At 43.5% G+C, this 18864-nt stretch overlaps 1 protein-coding gene across 1 annotated transcript; it reads right to left on the minus strand.

Annotated features, from left to right (window-relative positions):
* Window positions 1-3448: 3448 nt before the first annotated feature.
* On the minus strand, window positions 3449-18111 carry epb41l4b (erythrocyte membrane protein band 4.1 like 4B). Its single transcript, XM_076109276.1, has 23 exons — window positions 17833-18111; window positions 15530-15634; window positions 15399-15441; window positions 14812-14890; window positions 14504-14548; window positions 13043-13095; window positions 12386-12506; window positions 11631-11718; window positions 11456-11544; window positions 10812-10881; window positions 10539-10708; window positions 9519-9628; window positions 8930-8963; window positions 8591-8624; window positions 8362-8465; window positions 6172-6311; window positions 5395-5516; window positions 5198-5311; window positions 5053-5108; window positions 4804-4956; window positions 4482-4602; window positions 4195-4328; window positions 3449-3512 (listed from the first exon to the last, which is right to left on the minus strand). The coding sequence occupies exons 1-23, from the start codon at window positions 18109-18111 to the stop codon at window positions 3449-3451; spliced, it is 2328 nt and encodes a 775-aa protein (XP_075965391.1).
* Between the last annotated feature and the right edge of the window lie 753 nt (window positions 18112-18864).

Raw genomic sequence — 18864 nt, forward strand, 5'->3', positions numbered from 1 at the left:
GGATGTTTATTGTCATTGTAAAAAACATACAACGAAATTAAGTTGGTGACTCATCAGTCAGTACAGCAGCAGTTAAAAAGTGTATAAAAACATTTAAGACAAGACTATTTAAAACAAGACATTAAATAAATATATACAAGATAAGGCACAGGCATCAATGGCTTCAAAGTAAAAAATGTGCTTAGTTAAAGTGTCATTTTAATGAATTGTATCACCGCAGCACTGTCTGGTGTGAGCTGGGTGGGGTGGTGGGTGGGGGTAGGGGGGCGATGGAGGAAACCGCTCTGGGGAAGAAGCTGTTCCTCAGCCTGTTAGTCCGGGTTTTGATGGTCCTGTATCTCCTTCCTGATGGTAATGGAATAAACAGAGAGTGACCCGGGTGTGTGATGTCTGTACAGATGTTTGACGGCCAGCATACACACAGTGTCCGGGTCCGGCAGGGTGACTCCCACAATCCTCTGTGCTGTTCTAACCACACGGGCCAGGTCCCTCCCGTTCCCTGCTGTGCAGCTGGCATACCACACAGTAAAGCACTGACACAGGATGCTTTCGATCACACTTCTGTAAAAGTTAACCGGCAGGCCAGCTTGTTTTAGCTTCATCAGGAAGAAGAACCTCTGCTGGGCTTTCTTCACCAGGTGTGATGTGTTCAGGGACCAAGTGAGGTCTTTAGTAATGTGGAGCCCCAGGAATTTGATACTGTCCACCCTCTCCACCTCCTCCCCACTTATGTAGAGTGGAGAGGGTGTGGTCTTCCTGGATCTCCTGAAGTCCACTATGACTTCTTTGGTCTTGGTGGTGTTCAGGACCAGGTTGTTGTCCGAGCACCACTCAGCCAGATGTTGGACCTCCTGTCTGTAGTGTGTCTCGTCATTGTTGGAGATGAGTCCCACCACAGTGGTGTCGTCAGCAAACTTCACTATTGTGTTGGAGGAATATGTGGCGGAGCAGTCGAGGGTGAAGAGGGCCGGGCTGAGCACACAGCCCTGCGGTGCACCAGTGTTCAGGATGGTGGTTGTTGATGTCAGGTTCCCTATCCTGACATTCTGTGGTCTGTTTGAGAGAAAGTCCAGAATCCATGAACAGAGTGATGTAGAAAGTCCAAGGTTTTTGAGTTTATGCACCGGTTTATGGGGGATGATGGTGTTGAAGGCAGAGCTGAAGTCAATGAAGAGCATCCTGACGTATGTGTTAGGGTGCTCCAGGTGAGACAGGGCCGTATGAAGTGTGATGGAGATCGCGTCCTCCGTAGACCTGTTTGCTCTCTACGTAAACTGGTGGCTGTCCAGGTCTGCTGGGAGGACGTCCTTGATGTGCGATAGTATCATCCTCTCGAAGCACTTCATGATGACTGGGGTCATGAACCTGGGAAATATGTGAAATCTACTGTTGGACACATGCGGTGTGATTACACAAGAAGTTATAAATTCATAATTTATCAGTGTTAACCCTGACATACGTGCAACAGTTTTAGCCTAGTTTAAAAAATGTTTGAAATTACAATTTGCATAAATTAGAGTTAAGTATATTACGGATTTCAAGGATATGATTGAATTCTTTATATTCATGTCATGCACATAATGTGCCCAACCCTCATGGGTTTATAAGACAGCACAGATACAGCTACAGTGGTAAAACATTTCATTCAATTACAAAATCGGTCTTTGGTTCTACCTTCTTTCGCAGGCTTGGCAAATAAAACCTGCTACAAGAAGGTTCCCTATCTGAGGCACAACTCCAGTTTTTCATTGTCGCCCAGCTGAAAGAAATAAACATAAATGGAGGTAATTTAACTAAAGAGTATATCCCTTTTGTCCAAGAAGAGTAAATTAAAGTAACATTTAATCTATGCTTTTATATAACCCTAAAGATATTAGGGACTGTTTGAAAGTTGTTATAAGGGGAGGAATATGTCATTTTTGTGCTAAAGGGAAGATAGTCAGATTTATTTATTTACTTTGCAGGTGGGGGGGATTTATCATTTATTTCATGATTTTCTTGCGAGGTTTACTGTAAACCAAAAAGATAGTTTCATAAACATACTTGTCAAAAACAAGCCTTTGAGGATGCCATACATGATAAAGGTACGTCTTTCCATTCCTCAACTCATACCAGAGTCTCTCAAGTGCACCTTGCCTTGCACGATATGTGCTTCAGTGAGAGAAAGAACTGAGGTGCAATTACAGACTGACTCACCGTGCTGTACCTGAGACTGTAGGTGTGTAGAGACCGATGGATCAGTATTGTCCTTAATAACAACATTCCCTCACTGGGTGGGTGAGGCCTACACATGCACACTAACCACAAAGGCATGCAAGGTGAGGCCGATCCACATTCCCATGTCAGTGCAGAGACCAAAGATGCTGCTACAGAGTTGTAAAACAGATGATGTAACCTTTATTAAGATCCAACCGTGGGCAGGAATAACACGATCAGCACATATAGTACAGCAGCAGATCATCAGTCACCTCACATGTGGTTGTGACAAAGCAAGAGATGAAATAAAGTTGTGAAGCAGCAGGGTTACGCTTAAACAAAAGCTAACACCAACAACATGACTTCTGAGATCCGTTTTGGCATTTTGACCTGTGTTGAAAACTGCATGTAAAGAATTGTGATCCACAATCTGTTCCTCGTGACAACCTGTAGTACAGGATCAGTGTCCTCGGATGTGACCGCAGATATGTCTCCTCCCAGTGGGTGAACTGAGACTGCAGCTGCAGGACAATCCGGTTTCACCGTCTCCTTCACTGAGTCGATTCAGTTCACTTTTAGTTCACTCGGTTCAGGAAGTTTCTTAAAACTCAAATGCTGCAAATGTTTTGGCATCTCAAAAATGGATATCTGACATAAGGAATGTAGCCTGCTCTGTATTAAGTATAATGTCTATTTACATTTTGAAAAACTGATTTGAAATGTACTTTCACTTCAGCCTCTGTAACTTAAAGTGTAGAGATCAATGCTTCAACAGTCGCTGTCTGAAATACAGTTTAGGCCTGAACACGGACACAGTGTTGATGTGTCGGTGACATACAAGATAAACATAACCCCAAAGTAAGTCAGATTAATATTTCATCATGTAACATATTTATCATGCAGGCAGCACCAGTCACATATGTATCTTGTCTGTAATGTGTGTGTGTGTGTGTGTGTGTGTGTGTGTGTGTGGGAGGGAGTCAGTTAGGCAGTGAATCAATTTTGTTCTATCTCACTTGTAGATTCAACAGTTTCAGTTTAATGGATACAAAGAACCGTCCTTCTAAAATAAACAATTAAGCCAATATATAACAATTGCTTTTTATGTAAATATATATTTTTAACTGCTGAATGTATTATGCAAATATACAAATGTTGATTGCAGCCAACGACTTTGGGTCCTCTGTTCCCACTTTCCTCACTAAACGCCAGGTCTGCTGCGCCTGGTGATGATGTCACAGGGGTCAAGGTCTCAGAGCTCCGTCATCAGGAGGGCTCTTAGTATTTTCTCTCTGTCCAACCTCATTTCCTCTCCGCTACAAACATAGAAAGATACAAACCTCGTGTCGTAAGAAGTTTGAAGATTTAAGTCTGCACAATTGTGCCTGTTTTCATTTCATTTATGTAACCAGGTAATAGACTGATGAAAGGCCAAAAGGGAACAATAAAGACGATACAAACAATCATAACAATGGAAGACAACTCTGCATTACAAAGGCAGAGAGAGAGACGTAACTACAGAAAAAGTGAAGCTAAGTAACAGATAAAGAAGTTGTAAAACCTTATTGGACAGTGACAGTAGTGTACAGACAGGAAAATAATTGGCAATAATTTTGATAATAGAATTCTTGCTTTAGTCATTTTTTAAAGCAAAAATGCCAAATATTTGCATGTTCCAGCTTCTTAAATGTGAAGATTTGATGCTGTGTCTTTGTCACACATGAAAGCAAACTGAATATATTTAGGTTTTGAACTCTTGGTCAGACAAAACAAGACATTTGTCACCTCAGGCTGTGTTTTTTTAGTTTTCTCATGTTAGAGACAAAATTATTAACAGATTAATCAAGAGAAGAATCCGCATATTAATCAATAATGAAAATAATTGTTAGCTGCAGCCCTGGTTGTATGGTAACACTCAACCACGATGCCCCCACATCCTTACTTCAGATCTCCGGAGGGAGATTTTTAGCAAATACATTGAGAATTGAGGTGTGTTACCTGTCGTTATGGGCAGCAAGGTAAGGGACCAGGCGAGGAATGGAGCTATGGTAGTAAGAGGGGGAGAGATGGGGAGAAGGCGAAGGAGAGGGACAGCATGGAATACCCAGCTCCAGTGCTGGCATATTATCCACCTGGAATAAACATCAATGTGTACACACACACACACACACACACACGCACACACACAAACAGACATTCCTCTGTTTACTTACAAGTAATGCTGAGAGGCATTCAACAAACATGCACTCTGGATTTTTAAGGTGTGTGTGCGTGTTTGAGAGCACCTGTAGGAATATGGACGGCTGTATCTGTTTGTCCAATGAGCTGGTAGACCCTGACTTTCCTGCACTCTCGGAGGAGATTGCTGCAAGTGCTTCTGGGAGATTATCTTCATCTTCATGGTTACTGCGTAAGAGATAAGTTGAGAGAGACTAAATGACTTACATGACCTGCACATTGATCTGAATAACATTTTTTCAAAAGCGGAGACAGTGTTGCTTTTGCTTCAAGTACTCTGTGGAGTATTGTTTTCCAGAGGGCAACGTTCCTCTTGTGAAAGCTCAAGTGCTGGTTGGGAGACAGTAATCAAAGGTGATGTGTACTCACAAGCTGAACTGTCTGACCAGTCGCTTTCTGCGGTTGGTGCTCACGTTGGCTTTGGGATGCAGCCCCTCCGGCGTTGGGTTGAGGTCTTGCCAATGTGGCGTCTTCTCTGCCGTCAGACTGGATGCAGCTGAGTCTTGGGATGAACTCTGATACCTGAGGACCAGAGTCATCATCACATAGAGAGTTAGTCTTAAATACACATGTGCAGAAACATATTTAAGCCTGTAACGATAGGATGAGGGCACCGGCCTGTCAATAAAGGTCTCATTTGAGTTCTTCCCTCTTGGCGTTGTTGGAGCTTCCTTCTACATCGTGGAGGAAAAGAGGATACCGGTGTTAGTTACACTGCACTGGACACTTTGATGGTTAGGTGGAAGTCTGCTTTGGTACTCACCCTGAAGGCCGCCTCCATCTGGGCCTTGAGGATGTTACACTTAAGATGATCAGGGAGCATCGCCGGGGAGTTAGGAGGGTGCAGAGACTTTTCAGACAGCTGCTTCTCCTCTCCCTGGCAGGGGAACAGGGAGTAAAGAAACTTGGGATCTTACTGTGAGCAGAATGGGGAAGCAGTGTGTGGGGACAGTGTCTGACCTTGTTGTCCATGTTGACGTGCAGCGAAGGCCAGGGAGGAGATTCACCGTCTGACTCTAGAGCCTTGTGCAGAGACTGGGAGACATCCAACTCATCTCCAGGGCAGTGAGGAGCTCGGCGTTCTAATGCACACAAAGTTTAATGAGAAAATGAACTCTAGGCTACATTAGTTATTGTGTAGACATGCTACTTTTTGGACACCGTTGATTCGTTAGCATGAACAGGCTCATTTGGCTACTTGTGTAATACCTGAGGAAGTCCGTGTCTAAAAAGTGTATCGTATGAATGCGTTACATTATTGATTTTCATCCACAGTGGCACATTTTTACAAAAGCTTTTGTACATAAACAGAAAATAATCTTTATTGTAAAGAAAGAAAAAAACACAAGAAAATGTGTTTAAAAGGGGCAGTTCACCCAAAACACAAAAAATGTCTTAAAACGATAGTCAGCCGCTTTTTTCTTGCTGTAATCATTCCTTTGGTTCATACTGGCCATGAACATTAAGAGATACCTTTAGGATGCACTTTTATTATAAGAGACTGGGCCAAAATCTGCAGTCCTTTGTGCAAAACCATATTCCAACGTTTATCTGAAGCTTATTGGAGGCTTCAGCAAGAGGGTATCTTCTATAGTTACATTCTTTTTAGAGCAAAATCTAGCCTCAAATTGGGCAAATATGTTTTCTGTGATTCATACAGCGATGAGGACGGAAAGAGCATCAGTGTATTGACATATCACAGATTGGACGGCTCTCCCTCAGGCTGAGAGTACTCACTGTTCTTGGTGTGTGTGTGACAGAGCGTTTCCTGGCTGTGTGTGTGGCGGCGGTGATGGTGGTGGATCTTGCCAGAATACGAACTCTCATTCTCTTCAATGCTGAACTGATGGTCTGAAGCAGGACCACTCAGAGGGAAACTAAAGACAACATATGCAATCAAAGTATTTTCCCTTCCACAAACTGTAATATTCAAATAAATCATTATTCTTTGAATTCTAATCATTCAAACTTTCTGACTCAAGGTTCTAGACAATATTCAACAAACACCATTGTAGATGTGGAGATAGACAGTATAAGACTGTTACAAGAGGGCTTAAGTTATAAAACAATGAAGGTCAGACAGATCTTTGCAGATTTTTACTTTTTTCTTTGCAATTATAAACATTGTTTATTTGAAAAGCCGAGTAAGTCAACACACGATAATGCAAAATCATTGGCCACATTTTCTGTAAACAGTTGGTTGATTCAGCAAATTCACAACCTGCTATAATAATGTAAAGTTTATTTAAAAACCTGTCTTTGAAAGCACAACAACACATTCTACGCATCTATTTCACACTGAACTATAACAATATAGCTTAAAGCAGCTCAATCCCTAAACCAGCATACAGTATGTGCTTCCACCCGTTGAGAATTACCTCACTCGCATCACTTTATCTCATTCAAATTAAAGTGATATTGATAAATTAGCGCCATACGCTTTATCATGCATGAAGACACATTTTATCTTCAAGGCAGATTTGTGATCCTGTGGTAAACATGTCGAAGGATTAAAACACCAGCCACGACTACATGAAAAGGTCCACAAATAAAGCAAGGCACAAAGCTATTAAACATGGTCCTTGTGTTTTAGTGGTGTGATTTACTCTATGTCAAGGGTTTTGAAAGTTGGACACTTTATATCTGTATATGAAACAAGTTGATGAGACATTCTGAGTCTTAGTCATGTCAAAAAAACAAAAAAAAACAATATTTGGTACAACCCGAAGAAAATGAGTATCGATGGATTTTGTCACTTTTATTTTTGGTATTCTTACTCTTACTTCAGCAGGATAATCATGCTCTAATTTTATTAGCAATTTAATGGATTTGGAATCTGTAAACAGGAAATATAACGTTACCATTTAGTCAGTGAGTTAGCTGTGAGCTACAACTTTACATTTTGGCAAACTGGCACCATCAAAAGTATTCCGTATGAGCCATCAGCAGTTCCTGTTTGCGATGTACCCATGAATATACAGATTTCTAGGTGTAAGTCATAGTAATGACAACATGAAAGGAGGTTTTTTATGCAAATTTCAGCAATCATTACAATGGTGGTCAGTTTTAAAGTGCCTTAATTGCCTCCACAAGCTGTGTGTCACACCCACAGCTGTTGATGCAACTGTTGACCGTGTCGATAAGAGGCCCAAAGTTAAATAACTTCCTGTTGCACCCGTCCCTTTCACCTCACGTCTCTCCCATTGCTCCTTTTTGGGATATCTCATGAAGGCGTACACTGAAACACATGAGGCGATGTGACAAATGGATGATGACAGAGGTGATGAGGATGATGGGGGCAACTTTTCCCATTGAATCCATCAAAGGAGCCTCTCTCTCTCTCTCTCTCTCTCTCTCTCTCTCTCTCTCTCTCTCTCTCTCTCTCTCTCTCTCTCTCTCTCTCTCTCTCTCTCTCTCTCTCTCTCTCTCTCTCTCTCTCTCTCTCTCTCGGACACCAGTCTGTGTAATTCTCAGTGTTAAGAGTCTGGGTTGGAAACAGATTCCCAGTTCAAACAGAGGTCAAAGTGCGGTCATGACCTTATCCCTGTAAACCACACTGATCGATCCTGGGAAGGTGCCGCTGGTGCGCTGTGGGGCGGGAGGATGACTGGACACGGGACTCGCAAACTGGGAAGAAGGCCTGAACATCACAGGGAGATGGAGGATCACACACACACACACACACACACACACACACACACACACACACACGGAGGCAAACAAGACAAACACAGACATGTGAGGTTTATGAGTGACATGAAGTGTGGTGAAAAACAGATCATTTGGAATGTGAGATGAGTGACTTTGTCTAAAAATCAATTTCTGATCAAGGACCCCTGAGACTGACTCGCATCATTCTTGAAGCAATTTAAAAATCAATGTCCTGGAGTATCTCTACACCCTGCTCTCTGTGGTTGGTTGTCTTACCTGTGTGATGGTTTGTCCCCGGAGTGGTGCAGGTAAACTGGAGGTGTGAGAGCCGGGTGGGGCGGGTGCCACGGCTCGTGGCCAATAGGAATGTTGTGCTGGTACTGGAGGGGAGAAGAGGAGACGGATTGAAGAGACGCCGAAATTAAATGTTGTCACAAGAGCGGAGCCAGATCAGTGGCTGCTGCGCGTGTGTGTGTTTAAAAGTAGGTTATCTGAGGTCACTCACTGGATGTAGGCTGGGATCAGGGCTGGCGTGAGAGCTGGAAAATATGGACAACAATCACTGACAGCAGATTATCAAACCAACTGAAAACATTAACTTCTTTATGTGTATAGACCAAGCAAAGTACCCTCACAAGGTGAGGAAAACCCTACAAAGTGACGACCATTTTACTTTCTGTTACACAGGGCTATTTTTGTGTTAGTGTTAAGATTATCCAGGCCGTTATGTGGATTAAGGTCAAGGTTAGAGGATAAGGAATGAATGTAATAAAAGGAATGTCCTCACAAATACAGTAATATGAATGTGCATGTGTGTATTTGTGGTTGTTTGTGTGTATTTTACCTGATATGTGACGGCTTGGCTGGGGAAATGGCAGCTAACAGAAAGAGAGAAGAAAAATAGAGCAGCAGGAAATATGACTATTTGTCACTCTATCCTCATTTATCTGAGCTTCTATCTGGTGTAAGTCTGTTTTTCAGTCCAGACTCCTTGCATACATGTTGTTAACTGTTATCAACACTTGAATCTTCATTCATTTTTGTCCAATAAATAAAAGGTGTGTGGAAGTAAATACAGTTTGCAGTCTGCACCTGATCATTCATTAATGATATTCTAGAGGCATCTAAAGCTACTGTAGCTCACAGATGGTGGGAATATTAAGGAGTACCGCGGGTGTTTTTGACAAAAAAAAAACCCGACCTGCTTAAGAATAAGGAACCTGTTGAATGAGCACTTTATTTTAGACATTTTTGGAAGGGCTGAATATTTTACAGGCTGCAGTTTTTCCTTTTCTCTGAAATAATCAAGCGTTCCTGAATTACAATGAACTAAAACAGTATGTGGCCTCTATGATAACACGTGCAGGCACACACATAAAGGACTAAGTAGGTGCTGTTAGTCATCAACTTTTACATGTGCTGACACGACTCACCTTTGCTCAGCGACTGTGTTCGGGAGGGGTACCTCTTGCTCGGCCGTCTCTCGAATGTGCTGGCTCTCCTCACTCGGCCTCCATGAGTGGCCTGATACTCTGTCTTACCACTGAGACCAACACATAGAAGACGGGGAAAGGTATACAAGTTGTTATTATAAAGCAACCACACTGCAGTCTGACTCCAGTTCATGTGTTCAGAATTCACCTCTTTAAGGATGGAAAATAAATAAAGTCAGTTGTTATTGTGCCACTATCAGGAAGACTGCTCCTTAAATAGTTTAATAGGCAAAGTCTTTGATGAGACTATCATTCCTTTACGATTGAGAGGTTGAATGAGAAAGCAGGTAAAGTAAAGAATAAATAAAAATGTATAAAAACTAGTGTAGTTTATAAAAACACAGAAATTTAACGCAAAACCGGGATTAAAGTAATTCAGCAAAAGAAGTTCACATGATTTTTGACTATATCTCCATTTAATTGACTTGACATTTCTTACTGTTTTGCTCCTAAAATATCCTCTTAAGCACACGCAAATGCACATTAATTTCCTTCATGAAATTACTCAACAAAAAGCTCCGGATAGGTGACATCATTAGTTTCTTCACACTGACTACATTACACGCTACAGGTGTTCCTGTTTCTAAATCCATCGACTCCAACGTGAAACGGACTTCGTAATGCTTTGTTTCGCTGCTCTAACAAATGTCAGGAAGTGCCCTTCAAGTGTGACAATTTGCTTTGACCGTCCCTGATAATAGTCAGAAGAAAACAAACAATATGAAGGGAACATTTCAGTCGCCATAGGAACAGGTCCATGTAACCATAGATACACTGTAACCATAGATACACAGGCTCCGTTTTGTGTGACAGGCTATTTCCCCGTGTGCTGGAAATTAGTGCCGTCCACAACTACCTGAGTGAGACAACTTGTGTTATCCTTCTTTAGTGCCGTTCCAGCTGTCAATAACACACTTAACGAGTACGAGGAGCAGGTGCTAGTCCGTCTCTGAGGTGTACCTGAATCTGAAGCGAGACCCGAGTCGTGTGAAGTCGCTTCGGCTGGCCTTGCCTGTGGTTGGTTGGCGTAGCCGGAAGAAGGCGTGGCTCTCCACGGCACACTTCCACAGGTGTTTACAGCTCTTGGAGCTGTCCAGCTGGAACACAAACGTGTGCTCCTGCTCCCGACCCTGAAGTCAGAAAACAAACAAATATTGTTAGCCGCCTTGTGTGTGTGTGTGTGTGATTGTTTGTATGCAAGGTGTGTGTTAGTGTTTGTGACAGGATACAAACCTGGTCGTCTTCCTCCACCACGGCCAACGTGAGTCGACTCCTTTTGAAGTCCAGCCGAGTGATTTTGGGCCTGGACAACACACAGAGACACACACATGAACAACAAAACCAAAGACTCTACATTAGCAACTCAGGCTTGAGTCTTATTGAAGAAGGTTGAGATGATCAGAGCAGTGCTTTCCAAACAAATGGAAACCATAGCACCTTCAACAGGTATGATAACGCCAATACCAAGATAATTTATATACAGTAGGCCTTTTCTCATTCACTCAAGAAAAAAGGGTCTACAGTTAAGTTGCTCTGCGGACTTACTGATAAATATTGATATATCCATTTAGACATTTACTGCGATGTACCTGGAAAAGTCAGGAGCCAGAAAGCGTGTTGCGTTACAGTGTCATGCTGTCATGTCATTAGCTGCAACATAACTGCAAATGTTTTAATGAGGAGATTCTGGTGTTTATTGCTCATTTACATTGTTAAACGTGATGCGTTTAAACATAATGTAAAAATGTTTTAAATGTGGTGAAACTTTAAAAATGGACAGATTTTGTTGCACCCTTGGCCCGTCCTGAAGTCACACCAGGGTGCCACAGCACCCACATTGGGAACCACCGGTCTAGAGATGTGTTCAATGTACTTACCAAAAGAAGAGGCCAATTTTGTTGCGGCCTTCAAATACTAAAATGCCGGTAGGAGTGAGACCTAGTGCATATTCTCCTCCGTCTCTGCCCTGAAGAAACAATACACACACACATTTAGTTGTCAAACACACTTGTAATGAAGTGACACTTGTGAAAGTAAAATACACTCACACACCTTGACAAAGTGCATATCTACTCCGTAAAGTTCCAGCCACTTGCATTTGTTGAGAAAAGAAATCTCTGCTTCTGTCGGACTCTTTCCCCTGTGGATTTAAAAATCAGACACCACATTAAGTTTTCACAATAAAAATATCACTTTGTCCGTCACCTCAGTTATGACACTTTGAAAAAGAAAACTGTCAATAACGCCACTTGCTGCATGGCCTCTACTGGTTAATTGGTGTAAACTCAGAGTGGGTGACCCTCTGGCTGCGTCCCTCACTCAGTCTCGGTGTTGTGCGTAACAATGACTGTGAACTCAGTGTGAGTTTGTCCTTGTGTGGCTCAGTCGGCTTGGTGAGGCGCTGCATGTGTGTGTGTAATCTAATCCGAGATGGGAGCAATCAGACCGTGGCTGGGTTAAACACTGCCCAGAATCAATCAAGACCCTCCAGGGATTAATCCCTTAATCCTTCGTACAAACCAGTGAGAGCGAGGCTGAGGCCGAGGCAGGGGGGTGAAATTTAGACGCCCTCATCAGTACAAACGCTGGCGCTGAAAGGCAGCAGCAGAATGTCTTCCCTTCCTGCTCAGCTTTTTTTTGCCCCAGTTGTTTCTTTCCAATGAGGAGATAAACCTGCTCAGGTCACTGGGCGCCCTCCAATAAGTTGCTTTGACACAGCAAGAGTTTTGTGGCAACCAGTGCAGATGTACGTGTAGAAATATGGCTGTAAAAGTCCCATCCGACACTGAATTCATGATCAAACTCACCGGAGGTCCAACCACCTGCCAAAGATGTCCGCCTCCATGGGCGCGCTCTGTTTGGGAGTGAAGCGAAACTCAGACACCAGCTCTGGAGAGTGCTCCAGGGGATCACAGTCTCCCATCTCACCTGGATGTGGAAGCACACAAAGAGATATCAAGTACAGACGCATTCTCTACTTGTTACACTATGTTTTACAATTATCCTGTAATTGTCTCTTGTGGCCACAGTGACTGCTGTTCAGCAAAAATGTCATAGTCTCTCTGCATGTTCACGCTGCATCAAAGTATATTTTTAATGCAAGGAACCACCAAATTTATATTGTACTTTTCCATTTTAGCTTACTGCTCGACCTCTGCATTTGATTTTTAGATAGCACGGACCATACTGGTGTCTACTGTTTTATCTTTAAACTATCCATATAGTGTTTGTGTCTATATAAATAAAGTTTTGCTTGCTTGCATAAATGTCTTGCTTGGATGTCAAAGTAAATGCACAACTGAGAAAGAAAAAACTGCTTTACCAACGACAAATTAGACAGTAAATAAAAAATCAAATATATACGAGTGGACTAAATGTTGCAAGCAGATTTTCATATCACAGTGAAATGAATGGAGATTAATGGCCTCCCAGAACGTGAAAAATCAATCTAAAAGTCAACTTACTTTGTAAACAAAATGCCGCCAGCTCTACTGAGACATCATACGGACATTTCAATCTGAACAGAGAAAGAGAGACACTGCTGATGAGCTGTTTTTAGTGTAAGTGCATTCATAGCGTACATGTTATCATGTGTGGGATAGACATAAAAGAATGCCCTCCACTGTGTGTGTGTGTCAAGGAGAAGAGGAGCAAGCCTTTTTCCTAAAATAAGCAGCCCTCTGCTGTTCCTGATCTTTATAATAGAGTTGGACTCTGGGGATGCGTGGCCCAGATAGTCAGGAGGAGGGAGAGGGGTAGCACGCTGTCGGAGTGTGTGTTTGTGCATGCAGGTTTGCGTTTGTGTGTGAGAAAGCCGGCTCCACTGTACAGAATACCCCAAACTCTAATGTAGGTGACCCGTGTGGACACTCCCACAGGTGAGTGTGTTTAACGCTACTTTTGAGAACCAGAATTCTTTACAGATTAAGAGAAATTACCAAATGTTTTCTTCTGTTAACAAGGCTTTTCAGAAATCGTTTTAATCTTTATCTTCCATTAGACGTCAATAATGAGGTCAACATTTCTTACAGACACAGAGGGACATTTTTTTGTTAAATTGCATATTTTTCACCATTCATAAGCTTAACATTTACCTCCATTAAAATGATAGTTTTCTTCTTTTGTTTACCCTCAAGTAGCTTTAAGATTGTTATGATGCTTATTGTCTCACACCATCACATATATATTCTGTATCAGCTTGTTACAGTTCTTTAATGAATGTTATAGTAATAGAGTCAAATATCAAAAGGCAAGACTGTGACAGAATGTTTTGTCTGGCTACAGCTCTCCATCTAAATAAATATCATAGAAGTCTTTGGCATCATTTTGAAACACATTTCCTTATAATTCATGATCAAATTTAGTATTGTTGTAAACTTTTGGCTCTCCATTAGAATTAAAACAAGTTCTGTGGGTTTTGAATAAATGGTTGTACACCATGCGTTTGTAATGACTAAACCACTGCCAGCTGCTGTTTCCAGGGTTAATTAACATATCAAACAAACAACTGTTACCTGACTTGACCTCCTAACAACCACGTTAATTGTTGAATTGTTAGGATAGGAAGTAATTGTCAGTATGTTTCCACTTCCCACTCTTTATATTTGGAGCTGTAATTGACTTCCTATCCTTATTATTTGTGTAATGAAGTTACCTGCTGGGCAACGAATCAAACACACTTGTCAAGCTGACTTATACAGCACCAAGTTCTCATCCTCTCCCGTTTGTCTCTCGACTCACTTAGAGCAAATAAACGTGTTTCCAAAAAATGTCGAACTAATCCTTTCGATGTGCACAAAATATGTAATATGATCATATGTATGTGATATATAAAATGGAGGTATTTGTGTATACATATCTGTCTCTGAGTATGTTGTACTGTAGTGTTTACATTTGTCTGCGTTAACAGCGACAAACAAACTTACTTGCCAGACAGAATATCTTGTCGAAGCTGCAACACGAACAGATACCTGTTGGTGTAAAAAAAACAAAAAAAACATCAACACACAGAGTGAGAGGCTCACCGGACATAAATCAATTGCCGTATTACAGGCTTTTCCTCATCTCTGACACATAATTTGTTTTAACAAGTCTCTGTTCGTTCGGCCTTGATTTGAATCTGCCCACAGCAGCAAAGTAATTAGCCCCGCATCCCCTTTGGACCTCCGCACTGGGCTCCTGAGAAAACCAAGTGTGTGTGCGTGTCTGATTTGTGTGTGTGAGAGATTTTTACCTTGTAAATTCCTCACGCAGGTTATTTGGCTCTGAAGAGTAAAATTTCACTCTGAAGAACAGCTTGTATCGAGGCCCGTCTAAAAGACCAAAAAGAGAGAGCAGAGTGTAAAAAAATAAATACTGAATGTGTAGGTGTGTGTATGTGTGAGAGAGAAAGAGGTAGACAGAGATAAAGTAGCAAGTTATCAATCAAATCAAATCGTCTTCTGATTTATTTTATCCGTTTTATCTCATCCATCACTGTCAGACAGGCCATGAATCTTTATTCATCTGTATTTCTTTCCAACCTACTTTATTATTCCTTTCCTGTTTAACTTTAACATCGATCAGACTCTTCTTTTGAGGCCCCTGAAGCACAAAAGGACCGGCGAACCAGTAGGACGACATCAGTCTCTCCTATACCATTCATCTCTCTGTCTGGAGAGGTAAACAAGGGTACGGCTCCGAATGCAAACGCTAATCACCCTGTCAACATTGGATAATGCCGCACCTGCTCCCCACTTACCTGCTTCCACATACTGCACATTTTCCAGCACACACAACACGAGTAGGCCTAATTGGACAAAGAGTCTAAGTTGAACTTACCTCGGATCTGTTTATTTATCAGCTTGGACATATCCAGCCAGTGCTAGGAGAGAGAAAAGAATAGGAAGGGGAAAATTTGTTTTATCAGCTTGTGGGCGGCTGTGAGAGAAGTAAGAGAGCTCGTTACTCACTGAGACTTGCTCCGAGTCCATGTACTGCAATCCAAAGTAGTCCGTCTCCACCAGATCTATGTGATACATGATCTGGTCAAAAAGGTCCTGGCCTTTAGACTTGCTCTACAAAGGAAGAACAAAAGGGCAAATATTTGTGGCTGAGCTTCATGCTTGTTTATTCTCATCTCCTGCGCTGTAGTAACCTGATCCTCTCCGGATGAATTGAGTCTTAAAACTCGAGTTTCACCATGCAGGTGGCTGCCAGATTGCCCAGTAATGTAGGCACGAAAGACAATAACGGGCACAAAACGAGTTAAAGTGGACGTGAAGGTGGCTGTCTGTCTGTGTGTGTGTGTGTGTGTGTGTGTGTGTGTGTGTGTGCGTGCGTGTGGGTCAAAAGGAGAAGGACAAGCCATTGAGGGGAGAGGTCTTTACTCAGGCCTTGGTTAATAACACACACGTCACTGTACTGAAGCAAAACATTTTGTCCCAAACTTCACTCGAGCAGATGTGCCTCATCGCCCTGCATGAAGACCTGACCCCAGTCTGCCCCATATAACACACAGTGGGTGTGTAGAAAGATGACAGCCTTGTACTTTGGATCCTGATAACAACTCTAAACTTCCTGGTGCGCCTATGAATGTGTGAGGAAATCAGTGGTATTAAGGGATTGGGGACGAGGGGGGTGTGAGGGGGGGGGGGGGGGGGGACTCACGCTCTTGCTCATTCTGCAGCATGTAGTTTTAGAGAGGCTGATAGAAATCATGGCCTCTATCACACGGGTGCACATGATGTGGCAGAAATGTGACACACACTTGAGTGAACATATTTTTGAAGTGACAGGCTAATAAGCTTTAATGGCCAATTTTCAGCTCTGCTCAGCACACCCGGCATGTGGCAACTTGTTCCAACACACCTTCGACTAAGCTACCAGCTCGACAAGCCCCGCGTCATTTAGTTGTTGGAGCTATGGCTTTGTGTTAGTGCTGCAATCTCCCCGTTGGTCTGTAAGAGAAATACTCTCGCTGCTCTTGATAACCCATTATACACCGTCCGGGCGTTTCAGAGGTGACGCATGCACGCAGCAGCTTCGGTGACACACGCAACCTTCAAAATGAAAACATCTTACGAGAAGCCACTTGCGCACGAATGCCCACACACTCGCTCATCATCCCACCTACCCCTCACACACTCGTCTGTGACACAGAGTCCCCACAGTTATAAATCAGATCAGGGAGTCGGGGAATTAAAGGGAGATGGACGGAGAACAGGAGGAAAAAGGAGAAGGAGGAGGAGGCAGAGTGTGAAAGAGTAAGACGATGAGCGAGGGAGCAGGCCACAGAGGGAGTGTAAAAGAAGATTAAGAGGGAAATGGCACAAGGAAGGGAGTGAGGGGGAGAGCAGAGATTGCTCGAGGAAGATCTGATACAAGCAAATAGACAGAGAGAAGAAGAAGAACAAAGTGAAAGGAAGACGTTGTAAACAGGATTGGGCAGCTTCAGGTCTATCTTAGGTAGATTTCCCAGCAGTCGGAAATGGGGAAGTAATGTGATGACTCGGCAGATCATAACACCATCTGGAGCTTCTCCTCTCACCGTACAGGAAGAGGCACACACACACACACACACACACACAACTATAAAGGCCACTATAACGATACAGGCACTGAAACTTTGGTAACTTTGGTAACACTACAAGTGATTTACATCGCTGATTCCTCTGTTTAGCCAAATAAATATCCAACACAAAAAAACAACAACTATGTTCTATATCCAGAGATGAGGTCTGCAAGTTGTTCATTTTGTTTGGCCATCAGTCCAAAACTTGAAAGTATTTAATTTAAAATGATATAAAAAAAGAGAAAAACAGCAAATCCTTTTTGTTTATAGTTGATTACTGTTCAAAATAGTTTGAGCCTTAATTTACGCTGCATGTCTGCTCCATGAATGGCAAAATAAAAAGCATATTCACTTCAACATATTATCTAACCAGGATTGTGTTCAACTTTAACTTTAACAACTTTAACTTGTAATTATTCCAATCAACCTTAGTGGCAGTTTCTCCTTATATTTTGAATTTAAAAAGTTGAAAGTAAATGGACAACAGCCCTGACTCCAGGCTAAACATGGTCAAGGTCACCTGTCTCTCACTTTTACAGCGAACCACCAGGAACCCTCCACAGGGTCCCTCCGGGGTCCCCGGGCCGCACTTTGACCCTCACTGACCTGGTCTACCACCTAGTCCTGCGCCACGTACTCTATTTACACACGCTGGCGGGCCAGTGTCAACACACAGAGCCGCTGTGGGCTTCACACACTCACAGGCAAATCCACATTGACGTCCGAGCCGTCCAGCAGCAGCACGCGGCAGCTGATGCTGGTCCTCGCGGTCCCGGCCGCCGGGATGTGAACCGATGCCCCCCCGCTGACCACGGCGGGCGTGTGTACGACCTGCTGCTGATGGGCCAGGAGCAGGGGGTTCCCAGTCATCCCTCCTGCTCCTGCTCCTCCTCCCCCTTTACCGTCCCGCTCGTCCCTCTCTCTCGTCTGGAAGCGGCTTCGGGAACGGCGGCTGAACGTCCGGCGCAGAAAGCCCATCATCTTCCTCAACCACAAGGTGAGGTGGTGGTCCGTGTTGTGTCCGTGAAAACTGCCCCACGCAACAGTCGGTGAAGCCGGGGTCCCGCTTCTGCTGCTGCCGCCACCTCCTCCTCGTCCTCCCCGGGGCGAGGAGTCACTTAGCAGGCACGGAGGAGACTTCAGGGCTGCCGATCAGTCCTCAGGCTGCAGGGGGGGACTCCAGCCGCATACTAATGAAACTACCACAGATCGACCACCGAGGCGCCAACCAGTTGATTTTCGACCATTCGGCCCGGTGTGAACGACGGGACTCTCTCACGGAAATACGAGCAGCCCTCCTCCTGTCCTCTCTCGTGCACCTGCCTCCTGCTTCGCTCGCTGTTGCGCACCGACTCTAAAATACCGGAGAAAACCCGTCCGACGCCCCGCAGTGGGAGCCTCACTGGGCCGGGGGAGGCGGTAGAAAGTCGTGTAACCTCTGAACCGGGACCCCGGTGGCTGCGGTTCCTTATCCCACCGGCGAATCGAACTAGTCTACCTCACAGGTAAAAGTCAACCAACGAAACTGGACAAACAGTGTGATCTGCGCCTGCGCACAAACACCACGCAGAACAAACTTCAGTTTTTTGCGACTGGCTGACCCACGAGTGCCGGCAAACCAGCGCCACCTGTCTGTCACAGGTCCGCCTGCTTAATAGTGGATCCTGAGTGGTTCCCAGGGTGGGGTCATATCATAATGATTATGATTTATGTCGCTCTATTTGTCAAAGCCGT

This window comes from Anarhichas minor, unplaced genomic scaffold (genome assembly GCF_050575085.1).
Source record: "Anarhichas minor isolate MPS153535 unplaced genomic scaffold, ASM5057508v1 ptg000041l, whole genome shotgun sequence".
In the NCBI taxonomy this organism is placed as follows: Eukaryota; Metazoa; Chordata; class Actinopteri; order Perciformes; family Anarhichadidae; genus Anarhichas; species Anarhichas minor.

What these genes read in the sequence shown, in the direction of transcription:
- epb41l4b (XM_076109276.1), bottom strand. Translation starts at nt 18,111, where the DNA reads ATGATGGGCTTTCTGCGCCGGACGTTCAGCCGCCGTTCCCGAAGCCGC. An exon ending in GGGGACAAACCATCACACAG is followed by an intron (nt 6,312 to 8,361) that starts GTAAGACAACCA and finishes TGTTGTCTTTAG; the next exon opens with TTTCCCTCTGAGTGGTCCTG. An exon ending in TCACACACACACCAAGAACA is followed by an intron (nt 5,517 to 6,171) that starts GTGAGTACTCTC and finishes TGTGTGCATTAG; the next exon opens with AACGCCGAGCTCCTCACTGC.